The 25,327-nt window shown below is 42.4% G+C and overlaps 1 protein-coding gene across 1 annotated transcript in view; it reads right to left on the reverse strand.

Annotated features, from left to right (window-relative positions):
• The window catches only part of LOC308299298 (DNA repair protein XRCC4-like), a 72,712-nt gene extending 55,228 nt beyond the window's left edge, over window positions 1–17,484 (reverse strand). Inside the window, exons 1-3 of the mRNA XM_080743043.1 lie at window positions 17,452–17,484; window positions 5,554–5,722; window positions 2,973–3,220 (exon numbers count right to left, since the gene is read on the reverse strand). Of these exons, the coding sequence (XP_080599169.1) occupies window positions 2,973–3,220; window positions 5,554–5,722 (417 nt within the window). The 5' untranslated portion in view covers window positions 17,452–17,484. The remainder of the gene's footprint in view (window positions 1–2,972; window positions 3,221–5,553; window positions 5,723–17,451) is intronic.
• Window positions 17,485–25,327: the final 7,843 nt, after the last annotated feature.

The raw sequence follows: 25,327 nt of genomic DNA on the forward strand, positions 1-25,327 counted from the left end.
CTTCATCTCTGGCTCAGCTAAGGGGTTCATGGCCTGAAAATCATTGAAGACCCCTGTCTAGTGCTAGAATGTTTCCACGAACATAGTGGCATTCATTATTATTACAAATTAGAGTTTGTAGAATGTAAAGGGGAACTGAAGAGTATGTTGAAATGTTCACTCAGAGAATATTCACACACACCCCCATGTTCACGTGTGTGTGTGTGTGTGTGTGTGTGTGTGTGTGTGTGTGTGTGTGTGTGTGTGTGTGTGTGTGTGTGTGTGTGTGTGTGTGTGTGAATGATTAACTTTTTCCGTGAATTCTGCGATTGCAACCTCTGAAATTGGTCACTCCAACTTTACAGATGTTGCAAGTGAAAGTGTTGCAAAGATCAAGGAGAACAGATGTGGGAGAGAACATCGAGAGGTTGAGAGGTTGTAATCACAAACGTTACTGGAACATTTACTCTCTCTCTCTCTCTATATATATATATATGTATATATATACAGTATATACCTGTATATGACTAAGTGCAAGGTGTTAAGTAGGGATGTGAAAAAAAATCGGAAATCGACGCGTCGATCGACTCACGCTCACCGCGACTCAAAAAGTACGAGTCGAAAAGTCGAAAAATATATATATTTTTTTATTTTTCAAAAGTTTTTCCCCCAAAAAAGGTTTTAATCGTTAAAAAACGTTATAAGCGTTAATGTTTTCCATATGTGAGAGGACCGTGTGTGTGTGTGTGTGTGTGTGTGTGTGTGTGTGTGTGTGTGTGTGTGTCGGAGACGAGTGCATGCCTGTATGTGTTGTGTTGTGCATTCGCATGCATGCGGCGCTAGTCAGGTCCGCGGACTACTGGTTGAGAAACACTGCTGGACCGGGCGCGTCATAGGTGTGCGCGCTGACTTGCCTGACTCTATGGACTGGATGCTTTTGTTTACCTCCTGCCTCTGCATGCACGCTTGACACTAAAGCTCGCTTGTTAATGGCAGCGTCGCCGTTGTGTGCGATGATCACAAACCACACTACTCTTTAACGTTAATGCGACACACCGGGGATATATGAGAGCGAGCGGTCAGCGCTCCCGCACGTTCCATGGACTTATTGTCACTCCGCTTCTAGTCTCTAGAGAACAGACTCCATGCTAAGAAGGAATAGCAATTATGTATTATCATTATTATTAGGGCTTTGATGCAAGTTCTGATGGGTGCAGCATACGTTGTGTTGTTTAAAGTAATGCGCCGTTGACAACGCAGCACAACGGCCCGTTGTGCTGCTCTCCTCTCAGCTGCTGCTTAGCGGAAAAAAAGTGAAAAAAGTCGATCGACGCGTCGATTTTCGGCCGCGACGCGTCGATTCGCCAATAATGCGTCGATTAACATCCCTAGTGTTAAGCAATGCTTAAATGTAAGTGGTGCAACGCAACTCGATTTAAAATAAAACCTAGATCAACAAACCCTTGATTAAACCTAAACTAAGATTTATTTAATCCCTCTTGGTGCAAGCCGCCCTGAATGTTGGTCGGATTGGATTGGATCAAGTTTGCATGTGTAGTTGTATTCATGAAAATCTACTTATCTACTCTTTTATTGATTAGGACTGACAGGCAACCCTCATATGCCTACAAATTGTGTTAAAACCAGGAGAGCACCTGTTTCATTTTGGATTTCTTTTTTTTTTTGCTTTGGCTTTTCAGAAATAGCAGATATACAAGCTCACAGCGAGCTTGTACATCTACTATGTTTGAACATTTTTGAAAAATCTAATTTGAAAAAGCGTTTGAAAAAGGGGTGAATCATTTTGAAGTAAGAAAAAGTGTGAGAACTACTGATTTAGAAGGCAAAGCATTTTCTTAATTATTTTAGTTGTTATTTGTCCTTGCCCTGATTTTAGTCCCATGTAATTTTATTGGTTGCCTTTATGTGCTGTTTCCTCTATGCATTGTTTGCCTTTGTAGCACTTTGAGATTCGTAAGAATGTAAAGCGCATTATAAATAAAATGTATTATTATTATTATTATTATTATCATTTGTCTTACAAATTATTGTGTATTATTATTTTATGCTTTAACTATTCAAAAACAGCAGATATACAAGCTCACAGCGCGGCACTCGGTGCCGCGCTGCGAGCTTATAGATCTGCTATTTTTTGAAAAATCTTGAAAACTTGAATTTTGACCTGATTCTAAATAAGTGTCTTTTGAATCCTTCTAAGGTTTTTTGAAAAACCTATATGTCAGCAATCTGGCTAGCCATCGTCAAAGAAAGGGTCCTTTTCACTTAACTGGAGCTCAGTTAGTCTGTTCTTGAGAGACTACTATGTCAGTGGTTCTCAAACTTTTTCATGTGAAGGACCCCCAAAATGATATGTATTTGGCCACGGACCACCCATCTCAAAATATTTCGTTCCAGGGACCACCCAGAAGCAAAATTTGAGTTACAAACGTTCGCTTTGAAAATGGTTACACCCCGCCATTCCGAAACACCGCTATTCCGAACGTTGACTTCTAACCCTAACCCTACCCCTACCCCTAACCCTAACCCTAACCCTTACCCTAACCCTAACCCTAACCCTAACCCTAACTAACCCTAACCCTACCCCTAACCCTACCCCTAACCCTAACCCTAACCCTAAACCTAACCCTAACCCTGCTTCGGAATAGCGGTGTTTCGGAATGGCGGACTGTTGCCTTGAAAATACATATTTTCAAAGATTTGCACACATTTTCACGACTTTTTCAAAAATAGCAGATCTACAAGCTCGCAGCGCGGCACTCGGTGCCGCGCTGTGAGCTTGTATATCTGCTATTTTTCAATAGTTAAAGCATTCAATATTCCCAGGCCTAAATGGCTTAAAAGAAATTATGAAACTGATCTGTTACTGTAGATCGTATGTATCGTTATGTGTCTATGGGTGGATGGTGTGTTTTGCACTGTGTGTGCGTGCGTGCGTGCGTGCGTGTGCGTGTGCGTGCGTGCGTGCCACATACCGAGATGCCTTTCTGCACCTTCTCATAGGCCAGTGTCACGGTGCTGAGGCAGCGGCCGCTGAGTGGAGGGGGCGGGGTCAGGGTGAAGCTGCACTGTGTGCTGTTGGAGGAAGAGGCGTAAGAGTGAGAGGAGGAAGAGTTGGAGGAGGTCTCCTCTGTGCCCATCAGAGCCTGCTGCAGGTCGTGGATGTATCGCTCCTTCTCCATCTCCAGCTCCTCCGCCTCGGACCGAACCTTGGCCTCGCCCACTGCAACGCAACAGCACGGTAGAAGAAAACCAGTCAGTTGATGCTTCATATAGGGATGGGACCAAGCCCCCAGAACCCTGGTGGAGCCCTGAAGCGCAATGGACATAGACATAGTGGCCGTTTTGAGGTACTGCAGTTGGGGCTTCTAACACATGAACGCGCACTAGGCTTCTTTGTATTGACGCGCGTTCATACCGGAAGTGCTCCTTCATGAATTTGAGCCCCAGCGCGTCCATGAACACAAACTATGACGCAAAATGCATCACAGTGGCCCCACTATGTCACGGTTTTACTACCCGGAAGAAGGGGTGAAAACGCCTCATGCGCTGGGTGAGCAACTCAATGCAAGTGGACGGGCGGGGATATCTGGTGTCCTCTCTATTCTTCTTATAACACTATGGATGGGACGTGATAAAAAACACTCACGATAATCGTATCGTGGAGATTTTATGTATCGTGATATCGGCCTCCGTCATGCACTGGGATCGAGTCACCTTTCATTTGCAGAGCTGCATATCCGGTACCACTTAACTCATTGAGTGCCTATCCCGAATTAGTTCAGGATATATTATCGCATCCCAGAGTGCCTATCCCGAACTAGTTCGGGATATTAAAAAAAAAAAAAAAAAAAAATCTTTTTTTTTTGAAAATTTTTTTTTTGAATTTTTTTTTTTGGACCCCATCAAATCTAGTGAACATGATTTCAATCGCGATTTTGCATGTTCCACCCCCATACAACCCCATCTAACATACAGGGCAGCCATGTTTGTTTACATAACATGTAAAACATAATGGCGATTATCTCAAGAATGCCTGAACGGATTTCCAATCGGATTTTTTTGTTTGAAAGCTTTGAACAAACTGCACAAATCCACTCCAATGCAATCCAGGATTGCATTGGATTTTTTAGAGCTCATTCTTCTCTGTTTTTTTCCCATGCATGAGGTGTGCAAGGTTTAATCATGGCTAAGTTGACGAAAATAAGGCTTCTAAAATGCTTGGTAGCCAATAGCTAACTTCAAGCTAACTTCATCCTCTTCCTGTACATGCACAAAGGAAAGTGTTCAGGCAAGTCATGGCTGCAGGGCTTCTGCATATACCAGCATATCTCTATGGGATTTTCTATGGCCACTGGGCGCCCTCTAGTGGTGAAAGGGGTGGCACTAAATGAGTTAAACCCTCTATAATTGGTAAAAGGTACTTATAATATACGTACTGGATAGTCTTTTTTTCACTCTCTATCAAATGTCTCAGCCAAAAAATTGCCGATCTACAAGCTCTCAACGGGTTGCGGCGTTGCGACGCGTTGTGAGCTTACAGATCTGCCATTTTTTGGCAAATGTTCCGCCCAGGATAATGGGTTTTGATTATCGTGTCATCTTTTTGGCCAATAGGCCGATGCCAGTCTACAAGGTGAATACAAGCCGATACTACCAGTGCACACTGCATACCTAATTAATCCCACAATTGTAAACAGGTGCTGAGGTCAGTTACACGCTCTCTCTCGTAAACAACTTCAAACATGGTGTCCCTATTGTGGGCATGTCATTATACGTGAAAGCTTTCAAAGACTTTTCAAACATTTAAAGTGTTCATTTTGTTGACTAAAAACTATGGCGGAAATTATTCATTGACTACCTTTTTACTACCTACAAAAACGAAATCAAAATGATGACTAAAACTATGACTATATTATGACTATTATGAATAAATGTTTAAATTTAGATTTAGTCTTCTAAAATCTTATGACAGGGGTCTTCAACAGGGGATCCAGGACCCCTAGGGAGTCCTCAGAGTTACTACAGGGGGTCCTCCAAAGCTTTGCGTGATAGTAACCTTTTCTCTTTCTTTATATTAACAACTTGAACCCTTGTGTCCATATTTTGTGAACTGTTGCCAAAAATAGCAGATCTACAAGCTCACAACGCCTCGTGTGAGCTTGTAGATCGGCTATTTTCGGCAAAGAGATTTGGTGTAGAGGGGAAAAAGAGCAGACTAAGTACAGAGTGAAAGGTCAAGTTTATTAAGTATTGACGGTTCAAGTGGTTAAATATCTGAAAACACACATGAACATGAATCCAAAATACACTGATGATCGTGCTGTCAAACTATATGGAATCTATGAAAAGGTTGTGGAGGTCCCTGTTTCATCTCTCTCTCAACTAAGGGGTCCTTGGCCTGAAAACGTTGAAGACCCCTGTCTTATATTTAGTCCAACTAAAACTAGAATAAAACTAAAACAATTCAGAAGACTGAAATGTGACTGAATATTCAAAAGACCAATGACTAAAAACTACGTAAAAATTAGCTGTCAAAATTAAAACTGGCTTTACCTTTTCCTCTCCAAGCATTCTGTCCATCTGTCAGTAGCACCTGGAAGGAACATCTGTCAGGAAAGCACATCTCTGCCTTCCAATCCACACGCAGAAAGAAGGTCCGCTGATAACCGCCTTCCACGCTGATGTGGATTTCTCTGACTGTCGCACTCATCGCTGTGTGCATCTGCAAATCAATAATATCATATTTATAATCATCTTATATCTAGGGATGGGACGATACGCGATATTATCGTTTATCGTGATAAAAAAACACTCACGATAATCGTATCGTGGAGATTTACTTTATCGTGATATCGTCCTCCGTCATGCACTGGGATCAGTTCACCTTTTATTTGCCGAGCTGCATCCGGTACCACTTAAACGCTCTATAATTGGTAAAAGGTACTTATAATAAGTACTTGATACAGTCTTTTTTAACTCTCTATCAAGTGTCTTGGCCAAAAAATAGCCGATCTACAAGCTCACAGATCGTGAGCTTGTAGATCGTCTATTTTTTGGCAAATGTTCCGCCCCAGGATAATGGATTTTGATTATCGTGATAATATCGTAAATCGCCACTTCTTTTCTCACAATAATCGTGATATGACATTTTCATATCGTCCCATCCCTACTTGTATCAAACAGAGACAACGAAAAAAGATTTCCCTTTCATTTTCTATGAACTCGTTTGAGGAAGATGCCATGTTGGAACTAAAACCTTTTTTGCACATAAAAGAAAATGTGTCTTGCTTCTGATCAATGTGTTTGGCCACGGTTGTTTTATCTGCAGCATACAGGTAGAAGACAGATACTGTAGGACAGGTATTAGCGAGTTTAAGCTCGATGATTTTCAGGACGGCAACGCCAGGCGGACTACGGCTGCTATGACATAATCGCCGTAGCGATCAAAATGGTTAAGCAAAGCCTCGGCGACGACGGGTTCCCACCCCTTTCACTGAACGCTTTGGTTCCCATGGCGACGCGTACACGCAGCAGACGGAGTAGGCGCTACGTGGGAAGGGACCTTCTGCCGTAGTAGAGACGGCTGGGGCGACGGCAGGTTTATCTATCGAGCGGGGATCATTTCCGGTTACCGTTGTCATCTGCCGTTGCCGTTGCGATGCTTAAACTGGCTATTATTTCTGGAATGTTGTCAAATTGACAGAGCAGACCTGACAGAAGGTCAAAGCAGCAGACAAAAGCTTGGCTATTAGGAAAGGTTCCTCTGTAATAGGTGGATATTCTAGGGATAGACAGATAGTTCATTGCTCGTTTTTTTATGTGCGTTACTCTCATTTATTTGTATTGTTAAGTGTTGCTTGTGAAGAGGACCTCACAACACGACGCGTTGTGAGCTTGTAGATATTTGTTGTCAAAGAGATTTGGTAAGGAGTGAAAAAAAGTATGTTATTTACCAATTATAGAGGGTTTAAAATAAATGGCACATGATATGCAGCTCGGCAGATAAAAGGTGAACTGATCCTAGTGCATTGATCCCAGTGCATCACAGAGAATTTCACGATACGATTATTGTATTATGTTTTTTTATCTCGATAAACGATTATCGTCCCATCCCTACGCGTGACTCCCGCCACGCCGCCAAGTATATAGTCAGGATTCATGCCTGTGTTGGTGGCTGGCAGGGGCTGTGATGACATTGGAGAGAGAGAGAACGAGCGTGGAAGGATTTTGTGAGGACAGTAGGGGAGAGAGAGAGTGTATCTGTAAACCATTACAACCCCCACAGGGCTTGGCTGTAATCTAGGAATCAGCGAGCCTCCGCACGAGCAAATGAAAACAGAAAATGAAGCCCTGGGTTCGCTCCTTCAGGTCCTCTCTATAACCGCACAGCAGCACAGCAGTGATCTTTACCTGAACAGCTGTCCTTCTTTTTTGTATCTGCCAAAGGATGGTGAAATACCTCTTCCAAAATGGTTTAGACCCGAATGGCTACTAACTTGGTAATGAAAATTATAAACAGACAATTTATAGCCTGCTAGTATATCGTCACTGTCGGGCAGAAACCTTGTATCTCCAAGTTTCAAATTTGTACGTTTTTTTTCCCAAAGTAAAGCCCTGCTTCATCAGACAAGGCCGTCGCACAAAAGTAGTGAAAACAGCCGATCTACAAGCACACAACGCCTCGCGGTGCGAGGCGTTGTGTGCTTGTAGATCGGCTGTTTTCACTAGTTTAGTTCATTTTTTTTAATGATATAAAAAAGGAATGGTTTTGGTTTCCACCCGACAACGACGATATTTGAGTCATGTTACATACTGTCAAACATTTTATTTTACTCTTAAGTTTCATTTGGACATGGCTATAACATGGGGGCATTGGGGGCATGATGACTGTTGTAAAAGATTAGGCCTGCACCATGCAACCATGTCATCAAAGCTACAAGCACTGTAATACAGTTTGTACACAAGCCTTGTATTAAGTCTAAGTACAGGCTCAAGCCCTGCAAGGCAAGAGAATCTGGCTCATCAGCTAACCTGTATACTAATGACCGACTACAGTAGTGAGCTCCACAGCACTTACTGTGTGTAGGCCTGTGTTTTTTGCACGGCCGAACTGCAACTTTATCTTTAACAACATCCTTTAAAAACACCTGCTTTAGGAAGCAATCAATGTACAATTTCAGTTAACTTTTTCTTTTGTCTTTCTTTCTGCTTTTGGGGTCCATTGCTCGACTGCAACAATCAAGTCAATGCAAGCTGATTTCTCAATGCGAACCTGATGATGATGATGAGCATATTGGAGCTATATTCGGCTACATCTAATCTCTTAACCCTGGTCCAAGTAAAAGCTCAAAGTTAAATGCTTGTAATGTGACTTGCGTTGTTGCCATAGATAAAGCCTCAACGTAGCAATTGAAGTATAATAATTATTGTGCGTGGGGAATGCGGTCAACCTGAACCAGATAAACATCAATGTTGTCTTTCTATCCTGATAGATAGATAGCCTGAGAGCCCGGAGGGCTTATCTAGGTTATCCTTGTTTTAGAATTCTCTTGTATAAATCTTTGCCACCATGCCTTTTTTTCCCCGCAACTGTTAATAAAGTGGTGAATCAATCAAAAGAAAAAAGACAGTGTCAAAGTTAAAAAGAGGACATTATTATGTTAGAAGAAAGGTTGAATTTTGGGGTGCCTTGTGCTTCAGTCAGGAGGAGGTGCACTGACCATGTTCTCCCTGTGAGCCACAAGGACCCAAGTAAAGGACATCCACTCCAAAAATGAAAACTACCAGTAAGACTCCCTAATCGGTAATAGAGCAAAAATGTGTTTTTCCAAAATCTTCCTGAGCATGTTGATGACATGAGTGTAGACATACTGTGTAGTGATTTTCGTGATTTTAGGGCAAAATCTGTATTGGCCTCATGGTGGCGCTAGAGGGCCATGTGAGAAATGAGGGGTGGGGTCTCCGCGCCGCCAAGGCGGACGAATATGTACCGGCCCCGGCTCTCCCGGTCGCTCCTAGCCGGAGTTACGGCATTTTATGTGAGCTGCAGTGGCAGGGGGTCCTCCACTGGGGGCGCCACCACTTTTGCATCCGTTCTGGAGCACCAGGAGTGGGTGGTCCCCGGGAATGCCCCGTGAGCAGCCCCGTTGGGGTGGTCATTTGGTAATTTTTGCACATGTGCTCATTTTTTACACTTGGGGGTCCCCGAGGGAGCTGGGGGTCCCTGGAGCTCCGGGGGTCCTTGGAGGTTGTAGTTTGGCAGGTAAGGAGTGTGTGTGCAAAATCTGGCATGGATCGGGGCAACGGTTGCGGAGATATGAGCAGGGCAAAAGTGTGACGTGTGACGTGTGTGACGGACGGACGGACGGACGGACGGACACCTCGAGCAGCTTTCTGTAGTAAGTGCGACCTACGGTCGCAATAATGGTAAATGGACTGCATTAATATATTAGCGCCTTTCTAGTTTTTGTGATCCTTCAAAGCGCTTTGCAATGTACTTCAGTTAAAATTCACCCATTCACACACAGCGGTGGCAGAACAGAGGAAGGCACCATGCAAGGCACCATACAGATCATCAGGAGCAGTTTGGGGTTCAGTGTCTTGCTCAAAGGCACTTCGACACACAGCCAGGAGGAGGATCGAACCTGGAAACCTTCGGATTCCAAGACTCTACCAAGACGGCAGCTCTGAGTTGACCGAGTTCACAGCGCAACTGTAACAACTCACTGGCAGATGAGTCAGTAGGATATAATGCAACAGCAGCGACAACTACACACAAATATGTGTGAGGAGGAATCAATTGGCATGACAACTAAATTGGGGATAAAAAGGGGTAAATTACAAAGAAATTATAATAATTTAGCAGTCATGTCATGTCACGTCACACTTTTCCCCTACTCATGTCTATGGATCTGTCCCATTTAGCACCACCATCAGGCCGATCTTTTCAAACACATTTTTGGACACTGCTCCTACAGATTTTGCCCTAAACACAGGCCAATTTGTGTACACGTGACCTGACGGGCGCTTATCTCTCGATTAGGGAGTCTTACTGTGGTAATGGGTGAATGCTGTTCTCTGATAATGAATAAATACTCAATCTGGAAACGGATTCACGCACAGACACTGTGTTGCCCTAGGCATATGTTTATTCTTTCCATTTATTATATTTCACTTGAAGTAATTAGTTAAAGCCACATGTTGTTATTTCTGTTAACAGTGAAAAAGCTTGCAACAACTTTATTGTGAAGATGTATACTACTGCATTTTATTTTGAAAACGTTTTGTGTAAGTGAAGAGTCACTTCCTGTCAGCTCCATTTTGATGCAGCAATGCATAGAGAGACAGACAACCGAGTCTCAAGTCCTTAAATAATTCCTATTTCCTATTTCCTTGCTTGTATGTTAGTCCCTCCCATTGAGGAAATAGAGAAGAGGAGACGTTCCATTGGCCATTTCTGATGACAACATCACAGGTGATAGGCCAACTCCAAGTGGGCGGGACTAACATACAAGGAAATAGGAAACAAGTGAAGGAAATAGGAATTATTTAAGGACTTGAGACGCGGCTCACTGTTCAGAGCTGTGAGCCTAAAAACAACCTAACCCACTTGGAAGCATTTTAGAGGCAATGCCTTAAAGCTATACTGTGTAAGATGCTCAACTAGTGGTCAGTAGCCCTATAGCAAACCGCGGTCGCGTCCGCGTCTTTCGGCCGTTTTTCGCGTCTGCCTCCACCTCGTCTGCCTCCACCTCGCCGAGATCTATCTTTAGAGGGGTCCCTGGTTCCTGTGCGTTCAGGCATTCCGGAGAAACGGACTCCTTCACCCTGCCTGGTAGGCGAGGTTACCTTTTGAGTATAGAGACACACGGGCGACTACAAATATGGCCGCCATAGCGACCCCACTTCAAGATGCGCTGTGATTGGCCGGCAGTGTATAACCCTCGCTGTGATTGGCCAGTAGTGTGATGACGCAATTTTGCAGCGAAATTCTCCCCCCCTCACGGCTCATAGAAAACATAAAGAGAAGGCTTTAGAAGCTGAAAATAACGGAGTGGGTGTTCTAAAACTTTAGCGATTTAACAGTTAGGACAATTTTAAGATTTGTTTTATAAAAAAAGTTACATGGTATAACTTTAAGTTTTATTGCTGATTTCAGTTATTGTAACTCTCTGTGAACCCTTTGTGGCGTTTTGTGAACGTTTATGTTGTATTTGGAAGTTAATTATTTGACCATGTTTGCTGCTGTCTGCAGAGCAGTGCCTAGTGCACAGGTGTATATCATTCTGCTAATCACTTTGAAGTGTGAATAGCCAATTAACTGGTCACTTTGAAGTGTGCCCTGTGAATCTGCTACTTAACTGGTTTCATTAAATGGTCACATCTTACTCGGACTCTGTCTTCATTGGCTGTGGTTTAACTTGGTGTTAAGTGGCAGTTCCAAAACACTGCATGCGAACACTATAGACACCTTTATAGGGTGTTAAAAAAAGGCTCCTCATCACGATGACCTCATGGTTGATTAGGAAACATAAGGCCCGGAGAGAAGATATGCAGTCAGTCAGGAAGACACATGGAAGAGCAGATGAAAGGGCACACATTGCATAACGCTGAATCACCGGTTTAGCGCACAGCTTGTCGGAAATGTTTTTGTTTTGTCGTAGAGTAAAAAGGTACCCGACGCCCAAAGTGCTGCCAGATTTGTGTTTGCTATGTTGATGAATTGAATATATAGGACTACACAATGGAAATCAAGTCCACAGGTTTTTTTTTTTTGTATCCTTTTTAGCTTTAATTGCGACCGTCAGGTCGCAGTTACTCTCAAAACCTTCACCGGCTGTCTGTCAGTCAGTCTGTCAGTCTGTCAGTCACTCTGTCAGTCAGTCACTCTGTCAGTCTGTCCGTCACGTCACACTTTTCCCCTACTCATATCTCCGCCACCGTTGCCCCTATCCATGCCAAACTTTGCACACACACACCTTGGCTGCCAAACCACAGCCTCCACCCTCATTTCTCACATGCCCCTCTTCTAGCGCCACCATGAGGCCGATTCTTGCAAAACAAATTTTTGGACACTGCTCCTACAGATTTTGGTCTAAAATCACACAAAGCGGTACACAGTATCTCTAAAGTCATGTCATCAACATGGATCTGTCCCATTTCCCATATTCCCTCCTGATTGCCTACCATTGCCTTCTAAAGTTTGTGTATGCGACCTGACGGTCGCTTATCTCCCGAGTAGGGAGTCTTACTGGTGTCTTACTGTACAACGTGCCGTTTACATTTCTGACCAGTAAAGTATTCAATCAATCCATCAACCAATCAATTTACTTTGCTGCATTTGATTTGAATCGATTCAGTGTCGGACTGGAAAACATAACCTTATCCCCAAGTTCCCTAGCAGCTTACTGGGGTAAAGGTGGTGTGTGAATTCCTCCTGTTGTCAGTAGGGCTGTCACAATTATTACATAATCGTCTAATCGCAATTATTTTACACAATCGCGATTATTTTTCATAATCGTCGTAATCGTGAATGTTGAAAATGTTTCAAATATATATTTTTTTTAAGTAAAAAATTGTGGAAATAGCAGATCTACAAGCTCACAACGCGTCGCATCGCGACGCGTTGTGAGCTTGTAGATCGGCTATTTCCACTATCAATGTTATTTTTTTAAGTAGAAACTAAAGTTGTCAAATGAGTCCATAATTTCTTTGTATAATGGGTTATGTGTCATATCTGCCATGTGCAACTTCAAAGCCTAAAAGCCAAACAGAAATGCAATTATCAACGACAAAAAACACTATTAAATCGTTAATCGCAATTATTTGAGTGACAATTAATCGTCATATAAAATGTCATATCTTGACAGCCCTGGTTGTCAGACATTCAAATCATGTGAGTGATCCGTGTCAGTCAACAATGATGTGGGAACTGGGATAAATTAGTCTTTTTTTAGTCCGTCCGTCACGTGTCACACTTTTGCCCCTACTCTTATCACTGCCACCGTTGGCCATATCGATGCCAAACTTTGCACACACACTCCTTGGCTGGCAAATCACAACCTCTCCGCCCCTGATTTCTCACATGGCTCTCTTCTAGGGCCACCATCAGGCTGATTTTTGCAAAACACATTTCTGGACATCCTACAGATTTTGGCCTAAAATCAGGCAGTAAGCAGTACACAGTATCTCTAATGTCATCAACATGGATCTGTCCCATTTCCCATATTCCCTCCTGAGTTTGTGTATGCGACGTGAGTGACGGTCGCTTATCTCCCGATAAGGGAGTCTTGGTTGTGTGAATTGTTTCTGTCTCTGTATAAAGACGTAGTCTAAGTTTTGCATGCCGGAAATAACAGATACACGAGTCTTGGTTGTGTGAATTGTTTCTGTCTCTGTATAAAGACGTAGTCTAAGTTTTGCATGCCGGAAATAACAGATACACAAGCTCACAACATGTCAAATTTGTAATGCGTCGAGAGCTTGTAGATCTGCTATTTACTGAGCACGACACCGGCACGGAATTAAGTATAAAATAGGCCTTAAGGCATGAAACACTGACAGACGTTTTGACATGACTGGGAGTCCCGGATCAAAATGACCCCATTCTGTGTTTCTGCTGCCACCTGTCTACACACAGTGAGTACTATATGATGGACAGACAGTGCTACATAGCAGTGGTTCCCAACAGGGGGTCCCCAAATAATTGTCACAGTCTGAAAAGTGTGAGGCGTTGTGAGCTTGTAGATCTGCTATTTTCTGCTAATTTCCCCCCCAAAAAAGGGTTGAAGTGGTTAATATAAAAAAAAAAGCAAAAAAATAGAAGTGACTCAAGTCCTTTTATACCGGCTTGCGCCTTAAAGTAACTCAAGTTTATATAGGGAGTTAAAATTAAATAGCCCAAGTAGGCGACAATATAACAATACAATCATCACATCAAAAGAACTTAAATTCACACATAAAAAGGTGGCCTAAAACAGACAATATCAAACACAAATGGTCTATTTGCTTCCATTTGTACACTTTCAGAGTTAAATTAACATTGATTGAACAATATAAATGCGGCGAGCGAGGACAGCCTGCCGCTCTACTCGGGACCGCGTACCACATGTTTGAAGCACAACAAAACTACAGACCTCTCAAAACAAACTAGTCAGACTAGCACTACACCTAGGACTCATCTAAGCCCTGCTAATCATGCTAGGGTGCGTGGCTCAGGGTAGAGGACAGAGTACAGCAGGGGTGAGATGCCATGGGTTCGCGTGGGCTCAGCGAGCCCACACTTATTTTGCTGCACGCACGCGCGCCTCATATGCACACACTAATTAACAATAAAAACAGCGTGCGTGCATGACGTCATGACTTTAGAGGACCCACACTTCTAAAATCCATATCACACCACTGGAGTACAGCAACTTGCACTGTGCCTGGTTTTCAAGATACTCAAGAGAAGTGGTTCTTAAACCTTTTTAGCTCAAGACCCAAAAGAGAAATTAGACGTTTGCCCGAGACCCAAACTAGTGAAAAGATCTACAAGCTTATAGCTATTTTCACTACTTCTTAATTACATAATATAATTTTTTATTTATAGTATTTCTTAGATGTGGTTGTTTTTAGGGAGGGAAAATCCTTTGAAATAGGATAGGAAAATAAAAAGCGATTTTTGCTCGAGTCTTGACTCACTCGAGACCCATAAAAATTGATCAATGACTCACAAATGGGTCCCGACCCACTGACCCAGTGTTTGGGAACCAGTGCTCAAGAGACCAGTGTCAGAAGAGTCAGAAACGCCCAGGGGCCCAGTAAGGTCCCAAAGTCCCAAAGTCCTCGGACGGCCGCTAGTAAATTCAGATGGCCGGTGTCCTACTCCGACGCCATATGGAGGTCTTTTGGAGGTCTTTTCGGGGTCGTACGTCGTACGGAGGTCTTTTCGGGGTCGGGTCCTACTCTGACGTCATATGGAGGTCTTTTGGAGGTCTTTTCGGGGTCGTACGTCGTACGGAGGTCTTTTCGGGGTCGGGTCCTACTCTGACGTCATATGGAGGTCTTTTGGATGTCAGGGTTAGGGTTAGGGTTAGGGTTAGGGTTAGGGTTAGGTTACCCGGCCGGCCGAATAGACCGGCCGGCCGGCCGAATATACCGGCCGGACTTTGGCACTCGCCCTCTCTCCAGGGGCACACAACACCAGAGAGGCACTCTCTCCACTGATCTCATTCCACATGGATTCGGCACAAACATGGGGATAAATTCATTATACCAGGGGTCTTCAACAGGGGGTCCTCAGAGTTACTACATGGGGTCCTACAAATCTTTGAGTGATAACGTTTTTCCCCCCCCCCATTTTTTATATTAACCACTTGAACCCTAGCGTCCATATTCTGAGAACTGTAGCCAAAAATAGCAGATCTACAACCTCACAACGCCTCGCAGCTTGTAGATCGGCTATTTTCGGCAAAGAGGTTTGGTGTAGAGGGGAAAAAGAGCAGACAGTTTATTAGGTAGTGACGGTTAAAGTGGTTGAATATCTGAAAACACAAATGGACATGAATCCAAAATACACTGATGATCGTGCTGTGAAACGATGGAATCTATGAGAAGGTTTTGGGGGTTCCTGCTTCATCTCTCTCTCAACTAATAGTCCAGTAAAAATAAAGCTGAGGTTGGACAAAAATGTATTATTTCGTTTTTCAACTGATTCTGACAGGAAATTAGGTCTACTAGCCAGGATAAAAAATCTACCATGATCTGCTCACTGCAAATACCCACAGTGGCCAAATCCAGTTGGGCTCCCATCGACTTTCTATACAGGAGGAAAATACCCAGAAAGAAAATCTGCTTTAAGTAGGATGTGAGGGGTCTAACTAGGGGTTGTCATGATGCTGAATCCATTGCAAGCATTTGTTTTGCACAAAAACATTCATTGGCCCCATAAAACGCCCACAAAACTGTGGAAAAGTGATGACTCATCACTTTTCATCACTAAACCATCATTTTCTGGGGCCATTGTTAGCCCAAAGAATGTTTTTTGTGCAAAACAAATGCTTGCAATGGAGTCAGCATCATGTCAAACCCCTAGTTAGACCCCTCACATCCTACTTAAAGCAGATTTTTTTTTCTGGGTATTTTCCTCCTGTATAGAAAGTCGATGGGAGCCCAACTTGATTTGGCCACTGTGGGTATTTGCAGTGAGCAGATCATGGTAGATTTTTTATTCTGGCTAGTAGACCTAATTTCCTGTCAGTTGAAAAACTAAATAATACAATTTTGCCCAACCTGAGTGTATTTTTTCCCTAGATTTACTAGACTATAAACGTTGAAGACCCCTGCATTATACTATTTGTATGGCACCAAAATGTGGAATGCCCTACCACCAGCCATCAAACAGTGGCCTACCATACTCTATGGTCCCTAGTCCCTACCCTCCTTCAAAACCGCCTTGAGAAAGAGCACCAATCTGCAATTTACTGGACCTGTCCTAAGTCTTCTAGCCTGTGCATGACAAAAGAAATGAATGAAGCTGCATGTTTAGCATGAATAGCAGCATCTATGCTAGCCCTAGAATGTCTCTTATTTTCGGTCGATTGACCCTTTGGGTAATCCCTCAAATAGAGCCATAGAACGCTCCCATGGCGCGGCGGTTAGCAAATAATCTGCGCGGCACTAAAGTGCTGCGCGCTACTTGTGTACTCACCCAATAATTTATTCCTCATCCTGGGAGAACGATATTGTCCTGTAGTGTTATATCCATTTGAAAGTTCTGGCTGAAAACATGTACTTTGTAAAATATCACCACTTAACACGAGCCAACACGGACGACTTATACGACCGGGCGAGGGGATCGGAATGACTGCTGGACTGAATATATCATAACTTCCTTTGGGAAGCACAAAACGTACGGGGCAACACAATTGACAGGTGCTTGTGATTGACGTGGGGTGACTAATCACACCACCTGCGTGATTGTGTGCCCCGTACGTTTTGTGCTTCCCAAAGGAAGTTTTGATATATTCAGTCCAGCAGTCATTCCGGGCCCCTCGCCCGGTCGTGTCAGTCGTCCGTGTTGGCTCATGTTAAGTGGTGATATTTTACAAAGTACATGTTTTCAGCCAGAACTTTCAAATGGATATAACACTACAGGACAATATCGTTCTCCCAGGATGAGGAATAAATTATTGGGTGAGTACACAAGTAGCGCGCAGCACTTTAGTGCCGCGCAGATTATTTGCTAACCGCCGCGCCATGGGAGCGTTCTATGGCTCTATTTGAGGGATTACCCAAAGGGTCAATCGACCGAAAATAAGAGACATTCTAGGGCTACATCTATGCTTGCAGCTGCAGTCAACAATGCAGCAAAATATGTAACTACAACGTTACGTTACGTTCCGCTGCATGCAGCAGCAGCATGTACTAGCAACAGACAAACAAAGACAATAGTGGTTGTTTATTACCTACACGACACGTGTAACCGTGTGCTGTTGTTGTTGTTTCGCTGGTCTGGTAAATGTTGATGTGTGTCGGACGCAGATCTATGACGTTCGCAAGCACGTTGTACTGTTTTGCTCGTACGTCGTCACCATGCGACACTGTTGTTTTTCACACGCGCACACACACACACACACACACACACACATTCCATTTTATTACCTTTTTTTGTTATCATTAATGGAAAGCCTGGTGAGGCGAGGTTATCATTAATGAGTTAAAGATATAACAAATGTAACAATCTTTGTAAAAATGAATGAATGAATGAATGAATGAATGATGGAGAAACAATGCAGCATTCATTGTGAACCTGTATGGCAACAGTCCGCCATTCCCAGAACATGGACGCTAGGGTACTTACTAGTGGTTAAATAATAATAATAGAGTAGTAGTCTACTTGAGGAGACTATGAAAACACCACTATGCATCTCTCTAATCTGTTTTGAGCTCATTTCCACTGTTGCCAGATTTTGCGAGAGAAACAAAGCAACTGGTCTATGAAAACAAGCCCAACAGGAACGACTACCATCAGTTTACCATCAGTTTGATTGATTGATTGATTGATTGATTGATTGATTGATTGATTGACCGATGGATGGATGGATGGATGGATGGATGGATGGATGTAAACAGTATACAGTCAGATAACACAAATTAGTCCTGGGGACTTGTTTCCATTGTGGTCCTATATTAAATTCAAGTATTCAACTCTTTAAAACGATATACTTCGGCGATGTACAAGCTCATAACCGCTGTGCCTGTGAGCTTGTAGATCTGTGAAAATAATATGGGATATTATATTATTATTATTATAATATATTATATAATATTATTATATTATATTTTAATTTAACAATACAAATGGGGGGATCCCTGGCACAAAATATTTTTCAAATGAGAGGGGAGTCCGCGGACAAATACTTACTAATCCGGGTGTCCTTCGTTGACATGAAAATGTTTGAGAAACACCAATTTAAACAACTTTAGGAAGCAAGTCTAAATAAGCAACCCCCAAAAAGGGCAAACCACAACTAATATTCAACAAACGACCTTTACAGAAAAACTATAGCCCAAATAAGAGGACATGGCAACTCTGTCTCATTTCTGTCTTGTCAGAGGTTAAGGCAACAAGCATGTCCAGAGGGAAATGAAGGGATTACAACAAGAGCATGATTTGGGTTCTGCAAACACACTCCCTCTCCAAGACAAATAAGGGAGGATACATGTGTCTATTAAAAAGACATGATTTATTTTAAATTATTTTATGCACATAGGCTACTGTAGTCTACACTGTACAGTTACAGTACAATGAATATACAATACGCACACTGACCTGTTTTCTAGACTTTTGCATGTAAAATACATTTACAGTACATTGTTGTCAGTTGTCACATCATTATTAAAAGGATAAAACGCAAGAAAGCTGGCCTCTTATTTCCATTGTGTGTGTGTGTGTGTGTGTGTGTGTGTGTGTGTGTGTGTGTGTGTGTGTGTGTGTGTGTGTGTGTGTGTGTGTGTGTGTGTGTGTGTGTGTGTGTGTGTGTGTGAGTGCGTGCGTGCGTGCGTGCGTGCGTGCGCTCAAGTCCATGCACACCCAATGGTGCTAGAAAATGAGCTTGTGGGAAAAATTGTGGGTGTGCCCTCATACAATTTAGTGATAAAAAAAATGCATCTCTTAAAAAAAACATCACAACATGCTCTAAGCTTGTAGATCTTTTTTTTTTTTTTTTTTTAAAGCTGATATACTGTAGGCTATAGGGCCGAAGTGGTAGTGATTCAACTGATTTTGCATGCTGGGGACCCCCAAGAACCCTTCCTCAAGGACCCCTGGGCGTCCCGGGAATGAGTGGATTCCCTCTTTGAGAAGCACTGTTGTATCAGCCAGTGTAAAGACAAAGTCCACTCATTTCTTTTATTGTTTTGTAAATACATTTTCTTAGTCCTTCATGACAGCCAGGGGCAAAAGCAACAAAATGGTGCACTCATGAGGCTTTTTCTTTTTTAAGATTTGTTTTTGGGGCTTTTTTGCCTTTATTGAAAGGTCATGGAGAGACATGCGGCAAGATCTTTCAGACCTCAACCAGCCAAATGAATCATATTACATTGTAGTTTCTGTAAGATAAGCTACCATATAAATAATAATAATTACTGGTATATGTTCTGTTTGTAGGTCCAAAGTTCATGTGTAAAATGGTTTGTGCACACGAAAATCCCAGGAAGAGATAGATTTGAACTGTTTTTCATATAATTCAAAATGGTGGAATAACTAAAGGTCAGATGTCATTGAAACCTGCACTGTGATAGTTGTCCCTCATGAGGAGACACATAGACCTATACTGTATGTATTGAAGTTTCATATCTGTAGGTCATACAGCTTTGCCTGTTCAAAGTTAGCATTTTTCAATTGATTGCTAGAGAGCCACCCTTTGGTCAAGGATTGTGAATTTCATTTCCCTGCAGGTTTTTCTTTTTGCCCTCGACCATCCTGCCGCATTTTGTAAAAACTGACTGCACGGTTTGGCCTAGAGCAGTGGCAGAAAAACATAATTGTAACTGTTCATATAATTCCAAATGGTGGGAGATCTAAAGGTCAGAGGTCAAAAGTTAGCCTGTGATAGTTGTTTGTCATGAGGAGATGGCGAGGTGCACATGAGTATTGACGTTGCACAGCAATAGAGAGTATGTGCATGCATAAAGTGAATGGCAAATCGAGTGGCAAAGTGAGTGGCAAAGTGAGTTTAACGTTGTTTAATGTTGTTTAATGCAATCTGTAGGACTTTTCTGTTTGGATATACAGTATGCGTTCCCGCATAACTTCCGGGTATGATGATGATGTCACTCGCATACCCTCTATAGCTCAAACAAGGCATGGGTTCAACCTGTTCAAAGGTTTTGCATTCAATTGATTGCTATAGCGCCACCCTTTGGCCAATGGTTGTGGGTTTCGTGTCAAAGCAGGGTGACAGGTGAATCTACCATATTGCACTGTTTTGTAAAAAACGACTGCATGGTTAGGCTAATTCTGCGACTTATGTGTAAAAAGCGCCCCCAAAAAAACAGTAGAATAACAAAAGGGGCGTCGCACTTCGTGCTTGGCCCCTAATTGAGGGTATGCGCATGAATAAAGTGAATGGCAAATCGAGTGGCAAATTGAGTGGCAAAGTGAGTGGCAAAGTGAGTTTAACGTTGTTTAATGCAATCAGATACGACTTTTCTGTTTGGACGTATGGGCTGTCAAGTCCAGAAAGTATTTTTTTGCTGCTCAGTATGTGTTCCTGCATAACCTCCAGGTATGATGATGATGTCACGCGCATACCCTCTATAAACAAAATGTAAGAGTTTGAACCTGTCCACAATTTTCCAACATCCCATTGTGCATTGCGCAGAAGGCGAGCGGCATTTCCGGCGTCGCAGCCAGTGTGAATTACAAGCTCACAACGGTTGCATCTGCGACGCGACGTGAGCTTGTATGTCTGCTGGTCTGCTGTTAACCGGAAGTGTCCCGCAGATAATGCTAATAATGCTACAGTAAAGTCTTGCGGAAACAGGTGGATAGCCACCTGTGCTCCTGCGATGCAACAAGTTGTACGTTTGTAGGTCTACTATATTTGAAAAATCTTGAAAAATGCATAACAGATGTTAAAACTAAATTGTCCCAAGAAATGTCATTTCTTGCAACGTTTGCAAATTTTTGGGCCGACCTCCAACGGACAAGGATGCCCCGGTCCCTGGGCGATGTCATAAATACAGTATCCCCAAGATACTGTATTTATGACATCGCCCAGGGACGCCAGTGTTCACGTGGTTAAAATAACCACTTTGACTTGACAGGTTCATCACCCATCATCCTTCATGGGCATTTACGGCATGTTGGCCTTGATGAAGACCAGATGCATTGGACTGGACTGGACTGGACTGAGCCATCTTCTCATCCCATCCCCACCGTGCCCTGGAGGTGTGATGATGTTGTCCTGGCGTGCACAGTGCGGTGCCGTGCATGGGTTGGAAGTTGACAGAATAAGTAATGTTTTATTTTTATATTTTATTGCGACCGTAGGTCGCAGTTTAGTATCAAAACCTCCACCGGCCGTCCGTCGGTCGGTCGGTCGGTCACACGTCACACGTCACACCTTTGCCCTGCTCATATCTCCGCATCAGTATGACATCACACTGCTGACATCAGTATGACATCTCACTAAGTCTGACCTCACAAGCCCCATATTTGGACACGAACAACATATAACTCCATATGTTAAACAGTTGGTTGCTAGGGTAAAAAACATGGTTGCTATGGTAAACAGCTGGTTGCTAGGGTAAACAGTTGGTTGCTAGGGTAAAAAACATGGTTGCTATGGTAAACAGTTGGTTGCTAGGGTAAAAAAACATGGTTGCTATGGTAAACAGTTGGTTGCTAGGGTTATGAGCCGATGAGTTGTGTCAGAGTCGAGATCCTGCTTGCATCTAATCTGTCGGTAGATAATGCCGGTCTTATATAAGGGTCATTTGTGTACGGTGTGATGTCATACTGATGTCAGCAGTGTGATGTCATACTGATGTCAGCAGCTATGTCTCTATATATGGAGTTATATGTTGTTCGTGTCCAAATATGGGGCTTGTGAGGTCAGACTTAGTGAGATTCGTCGGTTATCTCCATATATGGAGGGATGTGTTGGTTATCTCCATATCTGGAGATTCAACCTTCAACGATTTTGACATCTTGTTACTAATCTGTCGGTAGATAATGCCGGTCTTATATAAGGGTCATTTGTGTACGGTGTGATGTCATACTGATGTCAGCAGTGTGACAGGAGATAAGCGACCAACGGTCGCTTATCTCCCGATTAGGGAGTCTTACTGGTAATATTTGTATTAATATCAATGTTATTGTTATAGGCCAGGGGTGGGCAACTTTGATGATGGAGAGGGCCAATGTTTTTCCACACTCACTCCAGGGGGCCATTTTAGTATGTCATACAATAGAACCAAAAATAGCAGATCCACAAGCTCAAAACGCGTCGCAGCGCAACGCGTTTTGAGCTTGTAGATCTGCTATTTTTGATTCTTTTGAATTTGAGTCCTGAATATTTTTTTGTTATTTTTGAATTGGAATACTGAAATTTTACATTTTGAATTCATTTCAAATGCTTTTACTGTAGTTATACTCCTGTTAACTTTATGAACTTAAATACAAATACGTTGGTCATAAATAAAGACTCATATTTTAATACTCACTACTATACTAATAATTAAGCTGCTAAAATAGTAATTAAAGAGGGTCACGTTTGCATGTTTGGAATTGTAACAATAATATATCAGTATTCCGATATTAACCTGCGGCCCGCATTAAGTCAAGGTGGGGGCCGCATGTGGCCCCCGGGCCGCCATGTTGCCCATGTATATTATAGGCCGTTGTATTTTAATGGTTATATTTATTGGTACATCAATCATTTACTGCCTTACTGGTTTTAATGAACTTGACACTCTTGATACATAAATTGCACCCGCCTCCGGTTTTGTTCATTCTGAGCATATACATATTAGGGGACCCTTGTGTTGTTCATTTACATTGTCAAGCATTGTATGTGGTTAATATGGGTTTGTTAATGTGTTTCACTCCTGTGAGAGTAAAACAGTAGTCACTGATATAGCTGTGCCACTGAGTTGATTAACTGTCTTAAGGGCTAGTTGACGCTTATGGACCTCAGGGATACTGGCAATAGAGCTGGTCAACAGAGCTTCTCTCTCCAAGGCCTTGCTCATATATTTACATTGGCAGACTGGACATGGCATTAGTCCACTCCACTTCCCTGTCTGGTCAAACAGACAGACTGAGGGCAGAAGAGAAAAGGCAGAAACCCTTGTTCACAGTAGGGCCTGACCGATAATATATCGGTTTGGCTGATTTATCGGACATTATTGACTTTTTTATTTTTATTTTTTTTCATTATGCATCCAATGTGCCTGGTTTTTTCATCACTTTCAATCTGGCCTTCCTAATTTGGGCATGTGTAATTAGGTGAAATAGGTTAAGTTGTTTTTAATATGCCTTGGTCAAACAAAATACAGTTCCGTTTATGTATGTATGAATGTTCTTTTCATATATTGAAGTTTAAAAGGGCAAGGGTGTTGTATTATGTTGATAAAATATAACTTATGCAATATAACTTACAATTACAATTCTCTCTCTCTCTCTAGGTCGTCCTCAGACGAGCCCTCCATCGTTGCTTCCAGTCATCCCGGTTCTCCATACACATCTGGAGAGCATAGACCTTATTCCTTTCCACGCCCCCTACTTCTGACCGGAAGCCTTATTTGGGCTTTAGTTGTCTTGGGATTTCCTGTTTACGTTCATCTGATCTGATTCTCTCTTAACTGACGAGACGGGATTGTTTTACTTTGTAATTTTACTTTGTAACTTATGTTAACAATGTCACTTAAATGGCAACACTCATCCACTCAGCTGATAAATGACGGAGTTGTGACGATACACACCCGTTCTATCTGTCTATCTTTAGAATTGATTTTAAGATTTTATTGTTGACTTTTAAAGCTCGTAACGGCCTAGCACCTCAGTATCTAGTTGATCTTTTAAAACCGTATGTGCCTGCCCGCAGTTTGAGGTCCTCTGGTTTGGCTCTTCTGGAGGTTCCCAGCTCAAACAGGGTAACCAAGGGTGACAGGGCCTTTGCGGTCAGGGCCCCCACGCTTTGGAACAGCCTTCCAGTGGCCCTCAGATTTGTTAGCTCCATAACTGTTTTTAAGTCTCAACTTAAGACCTATTTTTATAGAAAGGCCTTTTTAACCCCCTAAAGTGCATCTTTTCTCACTTTTACCATTGCTGTATGTTGTTTTTATACTTATTTTATTGTTACTGAACCTGTTATGATTTGACTCACTGTTGATGTTATTTTGTTGTTAAGCCACTTTGTAACATTGTTTTAAAAGGTGCTATATAAATAAAGTTTTATTATTATTATTATTATGTCATTTAATGTTAAGATTTGGAGGGAGAAAAAAAATACTAAAAAAGAAATTGAAACAAGCATTTAGTTAACAGTTAACATGCTTTTAGTTGACCTTAATTGTACCAGTGAACTACTGTCATTAAACTGTACATTTTCCATGCAAACTTCTAATAAATACTTCAATCAGTCTACAGACGATATGTAGATATTCATATCTACTTATAATGACGGCCATGTAGCGACGGTCCAGAGCGACCAGAGCTAAGCTAAGCTAACACAATGGAAACATGTTTACTAGTTTCTCCACAGCAACAACAGTTGGTTTTGTACTGATTTACAAACAAAGCGTTCTTAGCGTTGAATCATAATTTTGTTTCTAAAACGGCTAGTTCCATTCCTTGATTCTGATTGGCTGGTTGCTGTGGTATATGAGACTATAACCCACACCTTGAATCAGTTTATTTCAAACCCAGGTGTGTTATTTCTTTCCACAGTGTTCTACAGTGCACCAATTATCTGCACCTGTGTCGTTTCTGCTGCCTGGCCGGGAACTACTTTCTTGCAGAGCAGACCTTATAGTGTATTATTAGTGAAATAGAAAGTTTTAATTGGTACATGTCTATGATTTTCATGTTGCCATATTGTGACCGTTTTAGAAAAGCAATAAGCCACGCGAGGCACGCTGAGAGGGTTGGAAACACGAGGCTGTGCCTCGTGTTTCCCAACGCCTCTCAGCCGGTGTATACTACCCCGGTAACCACTCGCCTCTTGTGGCTTATTGCTTTAATGACTCCTAGTAAACCTTGTTTTCCTTCCAGTTAGGGCTGTCACGATTATGACATTTTACATGACGATTAATTTTCTCTCAAATAATTGCGATT

This window comes from Nannobrachium achirus, assembly GCF_963921795.1.
Source record: "Nannobrachium achirus genome assembly, chromosome: 15".
Classification (NCBI taxonomy): domain Eukaryota; kingdom Metazoa; phylum Chordata; class Actinopteri; order Myctophiformes; family Myctophidae; genus Nannobrachium; species Nannobrachium achirus.